The 20,588-nt window shown below is 36.4% G+C and overlaps 1 protein-coding gene across 1 annotated transcript; it reads right to left on the reverse strand.

The window, feature by feature from the left end:
• Nucleotides 1-801: 801 nt before the first annotated feature.
• On the reverse strand, nucleotides 802-12,945 carry LOC104906726 (IQ domain-containing protein IQM6). The gene is made up of 8 exons (XM_010695522.4): nucleotides 12,716-12,945; nucleotides 4,379-4,493; nucleotides 4,073-4,138; nucleotides 3,840-3,928; nucleotides 3,613-3,703; nucleotides 3,005-3,244; nucleotides 2,800-2,901; nucleotides 802-1,573 (listed from the first exon to the last, which is right to left on the reverse strand). The coding sequence occupies exons 1-8, from the start codon at nucleotides 12,943-12,945 to the stop codon at nucleotides 881-883; spliced, it is 1,626 nt and encodes a 541-aa protein (XP_010693824.2). The 3' UTR covers nucleotides 802-880.
• Between the last annotated feature and the right edge of the window lie 7,643 nt (nucleotides 12,946-20,588).

Consider the following 20,588-nt stretch of genomic DNA (forward strand, 5'->3'; position numbering starts at 1 on the left):
CGAGCTTGAAATGAGCTCGAGTTCGAGTTTGAGCTTGAAACGAGCTTGAGCTCGAGTTTAGGTTTCGAGTTCGAGCTTGAAGATTTGAAACTCGCGAGTTTTCGAGTCGAGTCGAGTTTGGGTATGAGTTTTCGAGTTCGAGTCGAGTTTAGTCAAACTCGAGCTCGACTCGCATCATTGCCACCCCTATATAGCATAGTATAAATATAGTTCATCAGCTACTTTGTAAATCATGACGCACTAGTCTCTCTACTCTCTCTAGCTTAAACACTTATACTCTCCGAAAAACTAAAGCGACGTAGTGAATTTGGCAGGATACCAATCTTCCCGTGGTTTCCCCCTCATTTCCAAAGGGTTTCCACGTAAAAACTGTTGTGTTCGTATCTTTACTTTGCGTAACTTTGTTTCTTGCAAGTCTTTACTATTTACAAGTTAATTGCAACCTCCTCTCCAAGCAAATTGACCATTGTGTGAAACTTGCCCTAAACAATAACATACTAAAATTCATGAATAACAAAACAGAGTCCTACGTTATCTCCAATAATTTGGTTGGGAGAAAATTTATTTTCCAAGTAAACCGATTTTCTCATTTTCCTCAGTTTAATTTCTAAAGAAAATGGTCACATTTTCCTATTTTCCAACTTCCATCCCCTCCTTTCGGATTCTCTTTCATAATCTAATTATATCAATTTTTTATATCAAAGAACAAAACATAGAAAAATGAGCTATAAGATCTTAAAAAGTGCTCTCAATTGAAAATAAAATTCATCTCAAAATGTTTTCATGTGAACCAAACATAACTTAAATTATAAGTTCCAAAATGATACATTGCTTTATGTCAACTCTGATCCAAGTAGAAAAATATGTGAGATAGAATGATTTAATCAGGACAAAGGTTACTTTTACTTGGAATGAAGTGTTTAGGCAAACCAGGGCTTAACCCCGAGGGGCTATTGTGCATGCTCCTTGGAGACAACTGCACTTGCTCCAACATTTGGAATTGCAACCTTGAAGGATAATCCCTTACACACCCAATTCTAGGCCCTGCTCCTGTTGTCCATTTGAACTGTAAATGTTCACCCAATTGATAAGATCTAGTTCTTTTATGACTGTGAATTCTCTCAAGTATCGTTGCATGTGATATCGGCTCTTCAAAATCGGGATCTGCAAACACCTCAAATATGTTGACTTTAGGGTACATGAAATCGTTCTCCGACAGTAACGAATCTTCGGCTGTCTCAAAGCCATCGTCGTCTGACGAGAAACGTTGTTCGTTGGCATCAGCATTTTCGGTTATTGGTTCAGGTGGTAGTTGTGGTGTCTTGAACTCTTCTTCTGCGTGTTCATTCATGCTTGGAATTCTTAGCCGGGCAATCTTGGAGCGTATGAGATTGGATCTTTTTAGCAATATGGATGAAGTCGCAACTTCTGAAAGCTTGGAAACTTGTCGTGGTTTTGGTTGGTTTTGATTTTCATCTTGAGCTGAACTATCTTGTTCTTCTGTTCTGAATTGACTTACAGGGAAGGCGGGAGTTTTTGTACCAATTCCATCTTCCTCGTCTAGTGGTGCTTCCTGCATTTGACAACACAAACAGACTTGAGTTTTTACTCAGTTCATTGCGAAAGTTGTACAACCTATGCCTCAAATTACTTTCTACCAGAGGGGTAGATGAGGGTGTGCAAAGAGTCCAGCATCACAGGGCCCCAAAATTCTAAAGGCCCCAAAATTATAAAGGCCCAAAATATATTATTTTGAAAATTTTACTTTATATTTGAAAAAATCACCCTTGTTTCCCACCCTTAATAAATTTGTCAATAATTTATCTTTAGATTTTCAACTTTTTAACTCTAAACTTCCATCTTTATTTTCTATAATTTAGAGCCCAATTTTCATATTAGAACCGGGACCTCAAAATTTTAAAGACGGCCCTGCTTGCTACATTAGCTATTAGCATGAATTTTAGTATAGAATAGAGTGAAAAAAGTGGATGGTTAGGTGCGGAATCTAACTTTTAAAAAAAGACAGAAAAAAAGTTGGCAAAAAAACAATATGTAGCGAGTAAATTGGAATTCCTAAAAGATATATGTAGCGAGCAAATTGGGAGGAGGACGTAATTATCAAAAGCGTTAAAGAGCACTTTTCCTAAAATAAGATCAACTAACAACTCAAGTTCGTTTAGAGGAATGTTTGGAAGTAAAGGAGCATGTGGAGTATTTTTCGGATAGGTCAACTGGAATGCTCAATTGATCGCCCCTTGTGGATTGGCTCAATTGAGTCTTTGTGCCAACACTATTATCATTTGCTCACACTACCTTGAGTTCTTTTACCCATTTATTTGGCATAAAGTTTTAGGAGCTAGTTAGGTATGAGTTGATAGAGTATAAATCTATTCCTAGGGCTTCAATCAAAAGTTTAAGCTGATGATAAAGTATAAATTTATTCCTGGGGCCTCAACCATCAGCTTAAGCTTTTGGTTGAGGCCCCAGGAATAGATTTATACTCTATCATGAGCCACTAAGTAGATAATGGCCTTAATGGGATAGGAAGAATGGATATGATTATGCACTAATTTAGAAAAGACAAATATCACAACTTAGTGTGGGCCATTAACTAGATAGTGAATATTTCATCATGCAGATCGATTCTCATACAAGGAAACGAGTGAAGTATTTCGAGACAACTTAAAATAAATTATCCATAAAAAAATTAGAAGACAAAATTTCTTTCTTAAACTTCTATCCTATTTGTTACCATTTACATGTTATGGAGATACAATTATTTAAGTTGTGAAGTTTTACCTGGAGATAAGTGAGATCAACATTATTTTCTGTGAGAAATGATATAAATGCCTGAAAATTTTCTTCTGTAGGGAGATAATGACCACTGTGAGGCCAAACTGACTATTAACAACAGAACAAATTGTTAGTAAACATATTTTAGAAAAATCATGAATCAAGCAAACGAGCTAGTCGTAAAAAGATAACTAAAAAGTGAACGTTGTACCATTAGAATTCCATCATCAACAATCAATCTGCCAGCAGACAAAGTAGCACCTCCAGCCAAAAAACTTGAATGCTGAAACCTGCCTTTGATTTTCTGGGCCACATACAAAGTTTTTGTTGTGCTTAAAACAAAGATCCATTTTGTACCTTTAGGTCCTCCTATTGTATCAACAACCTTTTGGTTTGTTTTATATACGAGCCTTCCATTCTCCACTATAACTTTATATTCCTCCCTCTCTCCCTGTAACATGAACATATGTCTAAGGTTGTCCTCATGACAACATTGAGATGATGCACCTGTGAATAAACAGAGTAGGAAACACTAGGTGTTTGCCGTTTGGTGTGTGTTCGTGCACTTTTTTTTTTTATGTGCTTACTATGAAGTGTGACATAGGTAGCATGAAGAATGAAGGATTTTAAAATGCTCTTAAAAGTTAAAAATTAAGGGTAAATCGACCAGCTCTTGTAATAAAATCAGGAGGTAAACTTTTTAACGATAGTGACTCAGAAATAGAACTAAAATAATTGTTAACATGGAATGTAATGTTGCCCATCAATAAATTATTGTAACAAGACAAAATAAATAAAAAGTCGAAAAAAATAACTCACTGGATCAAGGTACTTAATGCATTGCTGGTGAAGTCGGGATCTTGCACATCTATCAACGAGGTTGACTTCTTTGCCATCTCCAATGTCAAGCCTAATTCTCAAAGAGTCGAAAGATTTTCTTACGAGTCATAAGTCTGAACGTAGTGATGGATTTTAAATTTTGTGTATAAATGTGAAGTTATTCTTTATTAAATTCAATTATCTTTAATATTATAAAGAATTTATACCAATAAAAGAATGGTTGATTGCTCTCACAATGAAGCCACCTAACATAGTAAAATTGTAGGTTATGGCCATAACGATGCCGAGGATCTACCTATCAATAATAATAAGAATGACAAATATCAGAAATTTGAGAAGAATTAAGGGTCTAACCCTTCTGATTATGTTAAAAGAGTAATGTTATATGTCTAAAATACTAATAATAGAAGGTGATGTTCGTTCATATAATTGAACTTACAGCTTCGAGCCAATGTTGGAGGGCCAATTTCCTTGATTTTGCATCCTTTGATGAGCCTTTTCCAACCTAGAGGATTCAGGAAATTGATGCAATTAGAATCTAGAATATGAAACAAGATTTCTATGCCAGGAATAAATCAAGAATAATATGCACCAAGGTCAAAGAAACATGCGCAAAATTACTATAATTCCTCCGTTTTAAAGTAAATGAAATACTTCTCTCAAAAAACTCTCATATGAAATGAAGAAACCTTTCAGGTATTTCACAATAGAGGAAGTATATAATTTGAAATTTCTGAATACTAACTTTAGCAGCTCTTGTTCTTGCTCTAGACCATCGTGAAATTGCAGTTTCATGCTTCTCTATATCAAAAAATGATATAGAGCTATGCTTAAGTTCAGCTAAGTCTAGCACCTGCCACCTGCATGATCACGAAGGATTATGTAAAGCATACTTTTTGTGTGACAAAAAATCAATGATACTAGGATTGTTAACATACATTTTTTTCAATAGAACCCATCAAAGGGGGAGCTTACTTCAATAAATTAAACAAGCACCAGCAAGAACATCAATAGGGAACTCACTATCCCATACACTTTCTCCCTCCTTAATAAGGACTGGATGAGCTAAAGCATGGGAGACATTATTAAAACTAAGCTTAATAAAGACCAAGACACGCTAATAAAACAACTAGCAAGAGAAAAATGTCATCTAAAATAAAAAACAAAGTGCTCGTCCCCGTCACATTCTTCTTCAAGGCAATGGTGACATTCACATTGTCATTCTCCACCACTATCTTCTTGAACCCTATCGACTTCACCACAGACAAATCCCACCTAATAGCAAGAGCCTCTGCCAACGCAACCTTCATCGTGTTACGCAAGATCTTCGACCCACACACCAATACCTCCCCCGATCATCGCGGTAGACCAGCCCAAACCCCATTCCCCAGCCATCCTTCACACCCGCATCCAAGTTTAATTTCACCCACCCCTCACTCGAGCACTCCCATCCATTCCCCTGCTTGGCCATATTCCCCGCTTCCTTATCGAGCTTGCGCTCGCCATCAACAACATCTATTGCTTCTTGCCACACCCGCCTTGGATAACTACAAACATCGGTCTAGTCCTTTGCATCTCCAGCCATCACCCACTTATTGCGAGCCCCCCACACAACCCACACCATAGTAACGAAAAACTGCTACTCCTTAACCTCCAACTCACCACTCACCCAATTCCACCAATCCACCAACGAAGCGAACCTTCTCTCAATGACCCTCTCCAAACTACTCGCTTGCCATATACATCGTGCCATTGTGCAATCCTTAAGCGCATGGAACACAAACTCCTCATCAAACCACACACAACACACTTCAAGTCAATACTTGGAATTCGATTACTAAGCCCGAGCTTAGTAGGAAACGCCTTACTAACAACACGCCACACACAGAGCTTCACCCGAGGAAACATAGATGAGTTCCAAATGTTGTTCCAAAGAGTACGAGATAATGAGTTCAACGAAGAAGCCTCCATCCTTTCATCTTTAAAAACCGGGCGATAAGTAGATCTTACCGAGTACTTTCCATCCCTCTCCAAAGTCCAAAAAGCCGAATCTTCAGTTACACGGTTACTAAGGGAGATACTTAATATACATTATTGCTCCAAAAGGAGAAAGAGGTTACTCATAAGAGAAGGATTCTATTGTCTTATAATCGGGTGGATAAGCGCACTAACTTCAAGCTCTTCATTATGTTCACCAATTGGAGATGATCTTCCTCGTTTGAGTATTTGGGATCCAAGGATCCTTCCAAACTCTCACCTTCTCACCATCCCCAATCCTCCAGCACATACAATGCCGCACCACCCACTTAGCCTTTCATATTCCCCTCTAAGTATAACTAGGATAGTTTCCAAGCCCCGAGTCCAAGAAAGAGGATTAGGAAAATAATTAACTTAAGAATGCAGTGAAGAAGAGAGTCACCTGAAGTCATCAATCTCCAAGCTTGCTTACCCAGGAGAGCCCAATTAAACAATTTGAAAATCCCGAAACCCTAAACCACCATCACTTTTAGAAGAGCACAATTTTTTCCAAGCAACCCAATGAATTTTTCTTTCACCACTCTTTTGACACCACCAAAACTAAGCAACAAGGGATCGTAACTCATCACAGAAAGGGGATGGAATCTTAAGAACACTCATCATATAGGTAGGAACAGATTGGGCGACGACCTTTATCAAAACTTCCTTGCCTGCCTTAGATAGAAGCATCCCCTTCTACCCTTGCAGCTTAACTATAGCTTCTCTTTCACAACTTTAGTATCACTTTTTTTGAGCGCCCCATAATAGTAGGTAACCCTAAATATTTGTCGTGACACCCCACCAATCAAACTCCAAGCTTTCAACCAGACATCTTCTTTTTCCTTCCACCACACCAGCACTAAAAGACACTTTCATTTTATCAAAATAAACTTTATGTCTCGAAGCTTTCTCATATGCATCCAACACATCCTTCACAACATCAACCTTAAGATGTTTTAAAGATGTTAATAACGGCTAAGCTAATGATGGTGAATGAAAGTTATCATTTTAAGGTATTTTGTGAAGTAACTTGTAGTTTAAGACTACCTTATCGGCTTGCCGTTGTTTAGGAGATTAGAGGTACCTTATGAATTAATTGCAAGCCCAGCGCAATTGATGATTTTTTTTATGGTTTTCCATGTTTTATTATTTGTATCTATTTTTTTTTGGTGCAAAAGGAGATAATAGAAAGACAAAAACAAAAAAAACCAAACCAGAGGAGACTAAGTGACAAAACGAGGCAAAGCAACACTAACTATGTCCTCCCAAAGGAGGAGAGTCGGGGAGGGAGGAGGTGTATCAAAGTACGCACATCCCCCCAATCCCAACCTGATGTTGGCCAGTCTATTCGCCAGTCTATTCCTATCACGGTAACAATGAGAAAACTGAAAATTACAACCAAAAAACACTAATGAGTCTACAATAATTGTTCAGAATATAAAAGCACTCCCTACCATGATAATCTGGATTTTTGAGGCCTTTCTAAACAAGCTTGATTATTCATTTGTAAAATTATCTTCTGGACACCCATGGAAATTGCCATCTCAAGACCCATTTCGGTTGCAAGAAGTTCAAGTTTGTAAGTTGTACACATGCCATATTTTGCTACAAAACCTCTAAGGATCTTCACACAATTATCACGGAGAGCTCCTCCCCTTAGCCGGTCTAGGGGTGCCCTTAGCTGCACCATTGGTGTTCAAGGCAATCCAATCCGAAGGTAGTTCAGTCCATCTTACAAATATCTCTCTTCATGTGCCAATATTTGCTCCATTGTGCATCGAGTTCAGTATCTCCAATTTTCATCTACCTTTTCTTGAATGAAATTTTCTATATCTAAAGGAATTTCATTGCTGTATCTCCAATTTTCTATACCTTTTCTTGACTAGATTCCTCCACCTCCAATTTCACCATAGAGTTATAGCAAAACAAGATGGTCATTTTTCAGAATATATTAGACCTTCAGCTAGCAAATCTTTTATCAACCAATCTTCGAGAATTCTAGTGTAAAAGGAAGGATAATTTGCTGCTCCTCCGACACTTGCACATATGCTTCTAGATGATGGACAATCCCTTAATATGTGAAGAAGAGTTTTATCCACATCTAAGTTGCATCTTGGGTTATCCAAACTTTGGCGCTTCATCAGATTGGCATTACAAAGGATTATGTCATGTAATACAAGCCAAAGAAATGTTAGTTCTTACTCTTTGTTGAACCAGGGTTTTCCAAGCAAGCTTTGGATTCTTGTTAGGAGCCTCCTCACCTTTCATGATTTTCATCACATATTTTATAGAGAAGCCAATTGTCTTAGATCCTTTCCAGTACCTCAGATTGCCAACCTCAGGGTCTTCAATCAACTTATGAGCTGCTATTTGCTTGAGAGCATCATTAGGTAGCAAGTTGGCGAAAATGTCCCAACACCACCCTTGTCCTATGTTCCAGATTTCCCCCACTGTTGCGCCGTCAATCTCAATTGGGATAGGTTGATTTGCCAGGATACATAAATGATTTTCAGTAGCCCAACCATGATCCCCCAAAAGGGTTGATTTCCCATTCCCCAAGCAACAATTGACCCTTTCTTCAACCAAATAACATTCTCAGTAATCCCGCTCTATATATTCGACATGCTAGTTTTGTGGGTTGAAACAAGTCGATGTCACATCTACTCTTGCAATATTTTTGTCTAAGCACCCGAGACCATAATGCATTAGGTTCCATTAAATATAGCCATCCTAGTTTTGTTAGGAACGTCGAGTTGGCTTGTCTAGCAGACCGAATCCCCACAACCCCTTCATTCCTTGGGCATTGAAGAGTATCCCACGAAAGAAGGTGAATGTAATTTTTGTTCTCATCATCACCCCAAATAAATCGACGAACATTTTATCAATAACATCACAAGTTGTTGAGGGTTAAGTCTTCCCATGCACAAAACAAATATAGGGAGACAAGGAATCACGCACCTTGTCAAATTCCCCTCGAAGGTTTGAAAGATTCAATTTTTTCTCCATTCCACAAAACTTGTAAATATGCCATTGTGACACATTCCATTATGACTTCAATCAAACGGATTGGAATATTCATGTCAATAAGAGTGCCACGAATAAATGTCCATTTGAGACGCTGGTTGGCTTTTTCGAAATCAATTTTAATTGTCATAAGGCCTTCTCCACTTTGTTTGCGTTACATGGTGTGTATAACCTCTTGAGCAATCATAATGTTGTCCTTTATTTGCATTATGGGGACAAAACTAGTTTGCGTGCAGAGGTAAGTTTGGGCATAAAAGATTTAATGCGATTTACAATTGCCTTCGTTATGATCTTATAAGTCACATTGCATAGACCAATGGTCGAAATTGGGATGATAGTTCAAGATGCTCGCGTTTGGAAATCAACACTAGGTAGGTGTCATTAAGAGTCGGTGGTAAGCCCTTTCCTTCTAACACTTCTATCTCATACACTTTAGAAACCATTGTCGCCCAGTTTTTTTAATAAAATAAGGATTGAAATCCATCGGGCCTGGGAGCTTTCAAAGAGCCCATGGTGTTGATGGCAAGATCTATATCACATTTTGAGAACGGTCTATTTAACCTACCCGATCTTCGCTTGATAATTCAATACATACACCCATTGGGATATTAAACTCACATTCAACTTCATCATCTTCAAACACTTTCGTAAAAAAAATTCAATAATATATTTTACTTCTTGTTTGTTATGAACCCATTGAACTTATCTATTCTGTATAGCTGTAATTCAATTTTGCCATCTTTGAATCACTGTGCTTAGTAGGAAAAAAGTAGTGTTGAGATCACCATCCTTTAACCATTCCACCATAACCTTTTGGTACCATAGCAGCTCCTCTCATTTGAGTATTAAATCAAGCTCGTTCCTAAACTTCGCTTCCAACTTTATGAGGCTAGAGTTTCGTTTTTGAAAGAGAAACCTGAAGACCCTTGATTCGAGCAATTAGAGTTCTTTTTTCACGAAAAAATATTATGAAAGTCTCTTAATTCCAGGTTCGCAAATCTTTAGAGAAGGTTTGTAAAAGAGGTATAAGAGGCATCTGAATATTCCATTTTTCATGAGTAAATTGTGAAAAATTATCATGAGTCATCCATGTCGCTTGGAATCAGAAAGGTTTATCAAGGGCATTCAATGAAGCAAAACCATTACTAAAAATGAACAAGGGACAATGATTAGATTGGAGGGAGGAAGATGATTTACCTTAGCTTGATCAAATTGCATTCCCCATCCAGCATAACATAGAGCATGATCCAAACGTGCACTTCAGCGGGTTTCAATAGAGTTACCTCTAGCCCAAGTATGAGTAGGACACGAGAACTCCACTTCTATAAGCTGATTTCTTTCTAACCAATGATTGAATCGCTCACTTCTTCTAGTAGTCTCAGCATAACTTGAGTTTCGCTCCCAATCATATATTTTTTCATTGAAATCCCCGACTAAGAGCCACGATTTGTTATTACTCCTTGCAAAATATGTGAGGGCTCTCCGCAAATCTTGTCTTTTCCAAGGATCTGGGCTAGCGAATATAGTAGAAAAATACCACGGAGTTTCTCCCACTCGAGTTATCTCCATGCTTATGTATTGATTGGTTTGCTATATGGAATCCACCTTAACTGCTTCTGCTTTCCTGTACACCCATATGCCTCCACTAAATCCCTGGGCATCAACTTTAGTATGGCCACTATACCCAAGAGTAGTTGCAATTTTCTTTGCATGATCTCCTCCCATATGGGGTTTTGACCAAATCAAGGACGAAAGGCTTATTAACTCGAATCACTTTGTGTAAACTGATATAAACATGCGACTACTCACACCTTGGACGTTCCGAATCATACACGTTATGCGGAAGGAATCAATGATAATGTTTGTTTTATTCATAATACTTGAGGAGTTGGGAAAAGTTGATTTGTAGGCATCAATAAGATATCTCAACGCAAGGTTGACGATATTAGAAATCTTGAGAGTGATTATGAGTTCTTGTGTTTCAGGCATCCCATGAATGTATTTCCATCTCCACTTTGTGGGTCAGGGGGTTTGCTTCCACCATGTATGGTGCGGTCATCAGTTGTCCCACACAGATTTTTTTTTCTCTCGAGGGATTCTCAGATAAATTGGGTGAGGAATTAAAAGGTTCAAGGTCTTAGTTGGTGGATTATAGGTTGAGTGGTGAGATGTCTTCTAAGTCAGTGAGTATTGGAGTTTTTGAGGCTTTGCGTTGGCTTGAAAATAATGAGTAGGGTTTTCTTGACCTTGATTCTCTATGGTCTTTCGCAAAGAGCTTTTGGGTCGTTCATTAGTAATATCTTTTAGGATAGTTTTCAATCCAAAATTCTTGTTACCTTTTTTAGAGTCTTGCTTATGTTTGCCAACATTGTGATTTTGAGCGCCTTTTCCGGAAGAAGATTGAGATTTTCCAATTTTGAAAGTCTCATCTTTAGCTTTTTCAAATCTTTGTTCAGAGGATTTCCCTAGATTAAACATTTCAAGTTGGGATTGATCAATCAAATTTAAATTAGGGTTTATCTCCGTTTCATTCGCTCCCCTCTTGATTGTCTCCTGTTTTTCCTCTTCCATAACAGCAAATATTGACCCTTCTTGTTGATTTTGTTGACCCACTTTTTTGGCTTGTTGACCACCTTCAGCTAGCTTTCTATTGTTGAGGTTTTGGTGTTTTACCCCCCATCCGGTGGTGCTTTTTCTTGGCGGGCAGCACGCCTTCGGGATGGTTTTTTGACCATCATCCATGTCCCAAAATTTTGTTCTTATAAATCATGTCTATGATCTTGTTCTTCTAAAGGCTATTCTTTTTCATTGGTTTCATCCTCCATAAAATTCAGTTAACATTTATCTTCAAGATGTCCTATTTTCCCACAATTGAAGTAGATCATTCTAATTCCCTTATACGGTATTTTCCAAATACGACCTTTCAGCCAAAATTTTGACAGTAGAGGTTTGGACATATCTATTGGAATATGTAAAGACCAAAAAATAGTCTAAAAATTGTGGGGTGGAACGTGGAACCTACCAAAAGTGCAAACGGACCTATGTAACGAAACTTGGTTGGACTTTTGTTGGGATAATGTGGAGCAAAAACTAACTACTTTCGATCAACTGGCCGGACAAAGTTAAGATGAAGTCTACAATAAATCTTTAAAAAAAATATTCTTAAACCTTATGTTTGATTTTGATTTCAAAAGGAACAAATTAGAATGGATCAATATAATCCAATCATAGGTTCTACCCCTTGAAGAATTGAATATAAGACTCATAACTCCATTGGCTATGAAGGAAGAATGAAATTAGGGATAAAGGTTCGAACTTGGCCAATGAGCCATGATTCTCTCGTAATACGACCTATACTAATTCAATTAAAAATAATATATTATGATTAAATAATCAAATTATCCAACTTGATGTGTTCCTAACAAGTTGTCCATATATACTTATTAGGTATGATTGCAATAAGTAGGTCTTATGTACAATATAATACAAGCTAGGTGGTTACAAGATTAAATAAAGCTAAGAAATTTGTTAGGAAGGCATGAGGATTAACTTAAATAATTAAATATAGTAAGAAAGATAGAAAAAGATGGGCTTTTGGTTCATATAGTGGTATGGGTTTAGAATCAGGAATGAAATCAAGGTGGTATAGGTTTGAAACTTGATATCTAATACCTTGTGTTTGGTTTTATTTGGGAATGAATTTTTTCTTCTATTTAATACCTAGAGGTATTGGTATGAGCCAAACCCTCCTCCCCCTTGGGTTTGTAAACCTCATACCTTATGGGTTTGAGGTATGAGTTTTAAATTGTTAAACAAACACTAGGTATGGGTTTTGCGCATTCTAAACCCATACCTGATACCAGAATCATATGAATCAAACACTCCTAGGGATTTGCATCAGTATAATCTTTTGGAATTCATTGTTTTTAAATCAGCTTATAGGAGACTTTATAATCTGAAAGGAAAAATATTACTAATATGGCAAAGTAATACTTCAAACTATCAACATTGGAAATTTAAAAAGATAAGTGAGCAATGATACCATTTTTGTTCAGCAAGAACAGCACAATCTGCAAGTCGTCTTCTTGTTCTAAAACTTTTGTAGACTTTCTGCAGTTTTACTGCAGCCAAATCTCTATGATCTCTCATTAAGGGTGTAAGTGGTGAGGTTGGATTTTTTCTAGTGATATGATGTGATATTTGAGAATATGAGGCTTGATCTTTGTAATAATCAAGTTGTATTGGACTGGTAGGTGTATTAATATTTTCCATCTTTTATGACGTTGGTGTATGCATTTTGACCTTTAGTCTCAAGTCCATCCCTTAAACTTTAAGAACTTGGCATTGATATCTTCCCAAAAATAATTGACTTCTATTTTTCTAATGTAAAAAACAATGACTTCTTGTTGATATGAGATGTTTAAAATCTCTTATTATCAACAATTTCTCTCCAACAACAAGACAATATTATGAAAGGCTTTGCTTATACAAATGGCAAGAATGTGTTAATCCAATATCGATCGTCTAGTGAAAGACGTAATTTCCATAATGATTTGTGCATGACCGACCATGCTCTTTGAGTTCCAAATCCCTGTAACACTATTTTTGCGGTTGTTAGAGTTGAAAACTTACTTCACTTTTGTAATAGGTTTCATTAGTATGTAAAACATAGTGCATACAATGTTAAAAAGATAAATGAAAGGACAAGTGAAATGATAACTAAAATCTGGTAAAGATAATATTGCAAAGTTTCATGAAATATGTGTAGGTCATTGAGCTCTACTGAAAATACAACTACTTTGAAAAAAGAAGAAGAAGTTTGGGATACAATTAAAAAGGTGGCATACATTAAAGATTCAAGATAGAATACATTTATGTTTATGTATTAATACATATAGAATTCAAATCTTAACAACCTAGGCTAAAAGACTACCCTTGTTTTCATGCAACAAGATAAGTCATCTAAAAAAGTAAAAATGTTTGTTTTGATAAATATGCATGATGTATGTTTGGATTATTCTTTGAAATTTGTGCCGGTTAGCTAGAATTTTTTTTTTTTTTTGAAACAACCAATTAGCTAGAATTTCGAAACTATTTAGTGACGTTTTCATCAAACCCGGCCCAAGGCTTACTATAGATTTCTTTATTTTTAATGGATAATTTTGTGCGAATATTATATATTATGCAAACATATCGAGTGTAATGAATCTTGTAAATACTCCATTCATTCCATGATATAGTGCTTGTTTTTATCTTTAAAGGTCAAATTTTAAATTTTTTGACCAAATATTCTCATTAATATATATCAAAAACATACTCATGTAGAATCTTGTTAGGTTCGTCTCCAATGTGTACTTTACTAATGGAAACTTTTTATATTTTTTATTAATTCGAAATTGAAGATATTGAAGATCATAAGTATATCTTGAAGACGGTGCAAAAAAGAAACAAACACTATATTATAAGATGAAGAGAGTATATATTATTTTGTTATCGTAGTGTAGCAATGGGAATAGGATGTTAATACTTTTTAACTCCTTTAAATTTTGTTTTATTCATTGCAATACTTATAATATCAATATGAAGAAACAAGTAGAATTGACCTTATCAGGTATTTAGTTCCATTTCTCTTGGGATGATCAATTCTCATTGCTCTTTTGTTAGTGGTTCAATGATTATCATCTTAGTTTATTTTGAAAATAAATACTACAAACTTTTTCAATCGAACGTTTGAATGTCTAAGCTATAATATAATTTACAAGACGTATAAGTCTTAAATTCACACGTAAAAGAAGGTAATGCCAATATTATTGGGTAGGGATATTTTTCCTACATTTTGCTTTTCGATTCTTTTAATATTAGAGTTATATTTGATGAATGATTCCATGTCACTCTTAAGGAAGATAAAAAAAAATTGTATGTGAACCCCTTCTTCACATATTATGTTCAACAAGGTAATCATGCAAAGAAAAAAGTTTCAGAAAAACATAAAGAAATTTATTAAGGAAATATCAAGAGCCGATATGAAGAAAATTGCAAAAGTATACAACAATAATGTAGAATTACATACCTTTTAATCAAGTATTTTGATGGGATCTATAGAAAATATTGCATTGGAAAAAAGGGGATATCAAGAACAAAATTAGTTAATGAAATGAGGAGATAAAAAGGGCTAGAAGAGAAGAATGAGACTAATTAAGAAGTTTTTCAAAAGAAAATTCAATGCGGGAGGGAGAAAATATCGTGATTGGAAATGAGAAGTTTTGATGACTAATTTCCCAAAATTAATTATTGATTAACCTTTTGATCCTTAATGTTTGTGGTCAAATAAAAAGCATTTAGGAAGATATACTAGCTAGGTAAAAATAATTACCATTTTGTGTTTGAAAATAAGGAAATTGCTACTCCCTCTGTTTTATATTATAAGGCATTTTAGCTAAAAAAATTTGTTTCAAAATATAAGGTATTTCATATTACCAATGTAAAATTAAATGCAACTTTATACTATCAAGATAAAATTATAGGTTATCTTCTATTATCAATACAATATTTTATGTCAATTATTATTACCTATGCAAATCTAACTAAAACTAACTAAATTCTTAATATGCGTAAAAGTGGTTTACATGCCTTATAATTTGAAACAGAGGGAGTATTTCTCTTTGAATATAGTAATTGTGTTTGTGTAGTACACAAGTTATAAGATCTATACAAATATATTAAAAGGTGTGCATAAACAAGAAATGTGTCACGTGGTGCTCTCCCTAGGGAGTTTTAGTTCATGTAATCCATATACAATAATTTTTTTTAGAAATTGCATAGTATATAATAGGGGTTTGATCCCTAGATCTCAAGTACATATACTAAAGTCTTAACCACTAGACTAAGTTGTATTTAGTGTTATTATCATAAAGTATTCTATTAATAAATGAAATTTTTTCTTACTCGGAACATAGCCCGGACCTAATAACTAGTTTTATATAAAGTTGTGTATAAATATATGTGAGGGGAAAGCATTGCATTATTATTCTATTGTTAATCTTTTTCATTCTTTTACTTATTTGAAATCATTCCATAAATCATGAAAATTATGAATATATTTGGTTAAAAATATCATGAATGTAAGATAAATATAGAAAATACTACATATGTTATCCTATCTTGAAGACATTTTTTCAAAAATAAATAGATTACAACAATTTTTTTTGATAGGAGATTAGAGCGATTTTAAACAAGCATAAACATGATAATTGGACGTAATGGGTATTAGAAAGGGGAGATCTAAGTACTAACCCATGACTATTGCTATTCTACTTTTATAATAGTAAGTCAAATGACCTCACATAAAATCGAGCCTTTTTAATATTCTTTAGTAGATTTTGTTAGATTAGGGTAAACTCCCTTGATTGGAGTATTTCCATTGATCATATCATATAGGTTTTTTTTTGATAAGTTTGGTTTTTTTATTTCTTCAAACTGCATGACTCAAAAAGGGGGAGTCAATAAGCCCAAAACAGTTAAAACAATTGTTCAAGTCCAATTACCGTTCAAATCAAAGTGGAAAAACCAAACATCTAGATGCTAGAGGCCTAAGACAGGGGATAACTAGATCCAAACAACAAACTTATCTTGCCTTAAGAATCCTTACTTAGCAAGGGCATCGACAATGGTGCTCGAAGAGCGGCCCTTGTGAGTGATTTTTAGATCCAATATTGATTTACATGAGCTCCTGGTGAAATTCCGCTAAAGGTTTAGGTTCCACGGCCCACCAATCTCATTTTTACACCATGCCATAGCATTGGCAGAATGTGATTCAAGAATAATGGAGGAGTTTTAGAGGGAGTCACTAGCCCAAGTTATGAAGATCGCTCTATTAATAGCTAGATCTTCAGCGCTATTGATTTCCATCAGAGGGAAGGGAGCAAAGAAAAGGCAAATAAAATGGCCCAGATGATTTCTAAGCACACCTCCAATGGCAGACCTTGTGAGGGAATCACTAAAGGATGCATCCACATTCCACTTACAAGTGTTCAAGGGTGGAGCCATCCAAGTAGAAGATAGAGACGAAGGTTGCTTTGCTGAACGATGGCGATTACCGCCCCATAGCAATCATTGAGGATAACGTTGAATATCTGCAGGAGAGTATTGAAAGGGAAGGTTCCCTTTATTAATCCACCAACCAAGCCCGAGGAGTAATAATTCATGAATGAAAGAGGGAGATGAGGAAACATTATTGAAAATCCGAAAATTCCTTTCCGTCCAGATTGACCATAAGATGATGAAAATTTTTTGCTAGCCAGACCTTTTAAAAGAAGGGATTTTATAGAGGTAAAATCCATTGGTCAAAGGCATCTCGCAAGTTTGAAGGATGAACCCATTTGATGTTCCAAAGGTGTAACCATCTCAACCATACCTGATAAGAGAAGGGGCAGTGGAGCCAAAGTGGTTGTGATCTTCTGAGTTGAGATTGCATATCACACAAGATGAGTCAGATACTAGAATAATTCCTTTCAGAGAAAGCTTGGCTTTTGTATTTATACGCCCAAGGAGAACAGTCTAGACAAAAATCTCGATTCTATGCGGAACAAGGCCTTTTATTGTGTCATGATGGGCTAGGAGAGAAACTTTTGCAAGTTCGGCTGAAAATGATTTGGTTGAGAAGGCCCTAGAATTATGGAAGGACCAAACCAAAGAATCTTTGCACGAGGGGTCCAATCAAACCGGGTTTAAGAGGGAAAGCATCAGGTTTTTTTCCGCTTCATCTCGAGAATCTAAGAGGCTTGGACCATGAAAAAGTCCAGACCCAACTGAAACCATCCCAAAAGGCGAGGGATGAGACATAAGCCATTTTATTGGAAACAATCATGTATAGACGCAAGAATTGGACCTTAAATGGAACGTGGTTTAGCCACACATCATGCCAGAACAAAGTTGAATTCCCATCGCACCAATTGATTTTCGAGTACCTTGGAAAGCCATTAGTTTAGTGATGGGATGATGGAGCACCGCCGAGATTAAACTTTTCCAGGGACCCCCAGCAGGTGGGGCATATAATTAATTAATAGTGATAGATAGGGAATGCCTGTAGTTTTCTTGAACAATATGTCTCCATAATTACTAAGGATCATTAAAGGATTTCTACACCCATTTGAATAAGACGGCGAGATTTCTATGAAGGATATTTCCAATCCCGAACCCATCCATGGATTTGGGCAGCTCCACAATTTTCCATGCCGAGAGCAAGAGACTTTTTATCTAATCTACCTCCCCCATGAAAATTGTCTTTGTAATTGATTGATTTTGTCAATCACTCCCTTTGGTAGAGGGAAGAGAGACATATAATACAAAGGGATGCTAGATGTAGATGATTTGATGAGAGTAACCCGACCCCAAATAGACAGAAGTCGCTCCTCCCAAGATTCAAGCTTTTTTTTACACGATCAATGATTGGTTCCCAAGACTTTAGGCGAGACACATCACCCCCAACCAGAAGGTCGATATAGGTAAACCGCCATCCACCTTTGCACAGTAAGAAGCAATTGCAAGAGATAGCCATGAATTCGGAACATTAATCCCCATCAATGAACTTTTATGAAAGTTTAATTGAAACACGGATGCAAGTTGAAATATGATGAGAGTTTTCTTTATGTTCTGCAAAAAATCAATACTTGGATGAGATAATATTAGGTTTTAATTAGCATATTGAAGGTGTGTAAGCTTGAAACCACCTTTAGAAATCGCCACACCCTCCTATAGTCCGAGAGATGTAGCCTTTTGAATGAGCAACTTAAGAGATTCCACAATAAGGACAAATAAGAAGGGTGATAAGGGATAAACCTTGGTATAACCCCCTTTGGAGCTTGAAGAGGATGGTTGGACTCCCATTGATAATAATGGAAGAAGAAGCCGACATAACACAAGAACGAATCCAAATGCGCCATTGAAGGGGAAAGCACATTTGTTCAAGTATCCATCATATTATATAGGTTACAACCTAAATGATATCCTAACAATAGTAAGAAACCTAACTAGAGTAGAATTGAGATTCTACGAACTATATCCAAATATACAAGATATAATCCTAGTATATTTCATATTCTATCACACCCCTACAGTCACAGCGAGAGGAGGGCGAACACTAAGACTGGACTTGAACTCCAAAAATAAATGTCGCGGAAGACCTTTTGTGAATATGTGAGTGGTCTGATATCTAGTTGGAACATGCAAAACTCGTACTTGACCAATATCAACCTTTTTCCGAATAAAGTGTTTGTCCATCTCAACATGCTTGGTGCGTTGGTGATGTACTAGATAGCGAGAGAGATACATAACACTGATATTATCATAATAAACTATGATTGCCTGCCGGAGAGGATAATGTAACTTCAAAAGAAGATTATGCAACCAAGACGCTTCTGCAACACCATTAGCGACACCGCGATACTCACCTTCAGTGCTAGATCTAGATAAGGTGGGTTGTCTTCTAGATTGCCAGGAAATAAAGTTATCACCCAAAAAACAACAATAAACTGATGTAGAATGTTTGGTGTTAGGACAACCACCCAATTTGCATTACACTAGTGGAAAAACCCTTATATGTCACTTTGTACCGGATGCAGTTTTTGTAAAACCGCATCCGAAAGTGCACAAAAAATTGCGAGGAAAACCTGGCAAAGAAAAGCGGGTGCGGCCCGAAAAAAACTGCATCAGATGTAATATCGGATGCGGTTTTTTTTGGAACCTGATGCGGTTTAGGGGACCGTATCCGAAAATCAAGCGTTGTATTCATTTCGCTCAAAAAAACCCGCCCTTAGTTTAAACATAACTTTCTCCCCTAAAAAAAACTCAAGTCTCGAACAACTTACGCCATCAGCTCCACACCACTGCCCACGCAGGCGATTTCCACCACCACCAATGCCGGCGAGTGTCCCAGCTCCACATCTCAGTTTTGCGCACCACCATCAATGCCCCAGCGCCACATCTCAGGAGTGCATTCGCCACCACCCCCTGGGCTAGTTTCGCCCTAGCTTCGCACCACCACTGCCCTAGTTTCGCGCCACCACTTCTTCCCTAGTTTGGCGCCACCACTACTGCTCCCTAGCTTCGTTCCTCCTCTTCCCCTTCCTAAACAACTACATTACCACCTTTTCCTAGCTAGGTAACTAAAATTTCATAACTTTTATTGTAATCCATAAATTTATAATTAATTGTTGTTGATTATTGAAGCTTTAAACTTTGTTGTTGATTATTGAAGCTAGCTAGCGACGGAGTGCTAGTGACGGAGTGTTGAGTTCCATTTCCCTATTTACAACCTTGATATTGGTATGTTATCGCTCATACTTAATTTTCTTTAATTTCATATTAGTAAATTGTTTTATATGTGTAAATTGGTTTATATGTGCAAATATGTATATATGTATCATTGAATTAAGATTAGATGTAAAATGCTTTGTTGTTCAAAAACCTATGTATATATGCATCATCATATCATATGCCTAGATACCCGTTCGAGACTTACTCATTAGGAGTAAGTCTTCAATAGTCCCCAGTTTGGGACTGTTCTTAGATGTTTAATCTCACTTAGGTGGTGAATGTATGTCTTTATTTCGATTCTATAGGGGAAAATCTTGGCTCGTCGTTTCCCTACTTTTGTTCTCTGGGTACATACGTAGATATAAGTAACTATATATCTACATCGTGTACTTGAAGAACTGTAGGGAAATGCTACCGAATTTTCCGTAGAATCGAAAAGAAGACATACATTCACTAGTGAGATTAGACATCTAAAGATGGGTTAGGTTGGAGTGATAAGGAGCCTTAGAAAACATGCCTAATTTCATTGAATGTATATCGTTCATAAAGTATAATCATGTAGTTAAGTTCGTTATTGACATGAGCTACTTGTTGCTTGTGTG

The sequence above is a fragment of the Beta vulgaris genome, chromosome 3, assembly GCF_026745355.1.
Source record: "Beta vulgaris subsp. vulgaris cultivar EL10 chromosome 3, EL10.2, whole genome shotgun sequence".
Lineage (NCBI taxonomy): Eukaryota > Viridiplantae > Streptophyta > Magnoliopsida > Caryophyllales > Amaranthaceae > Beta > Beta vulgaris.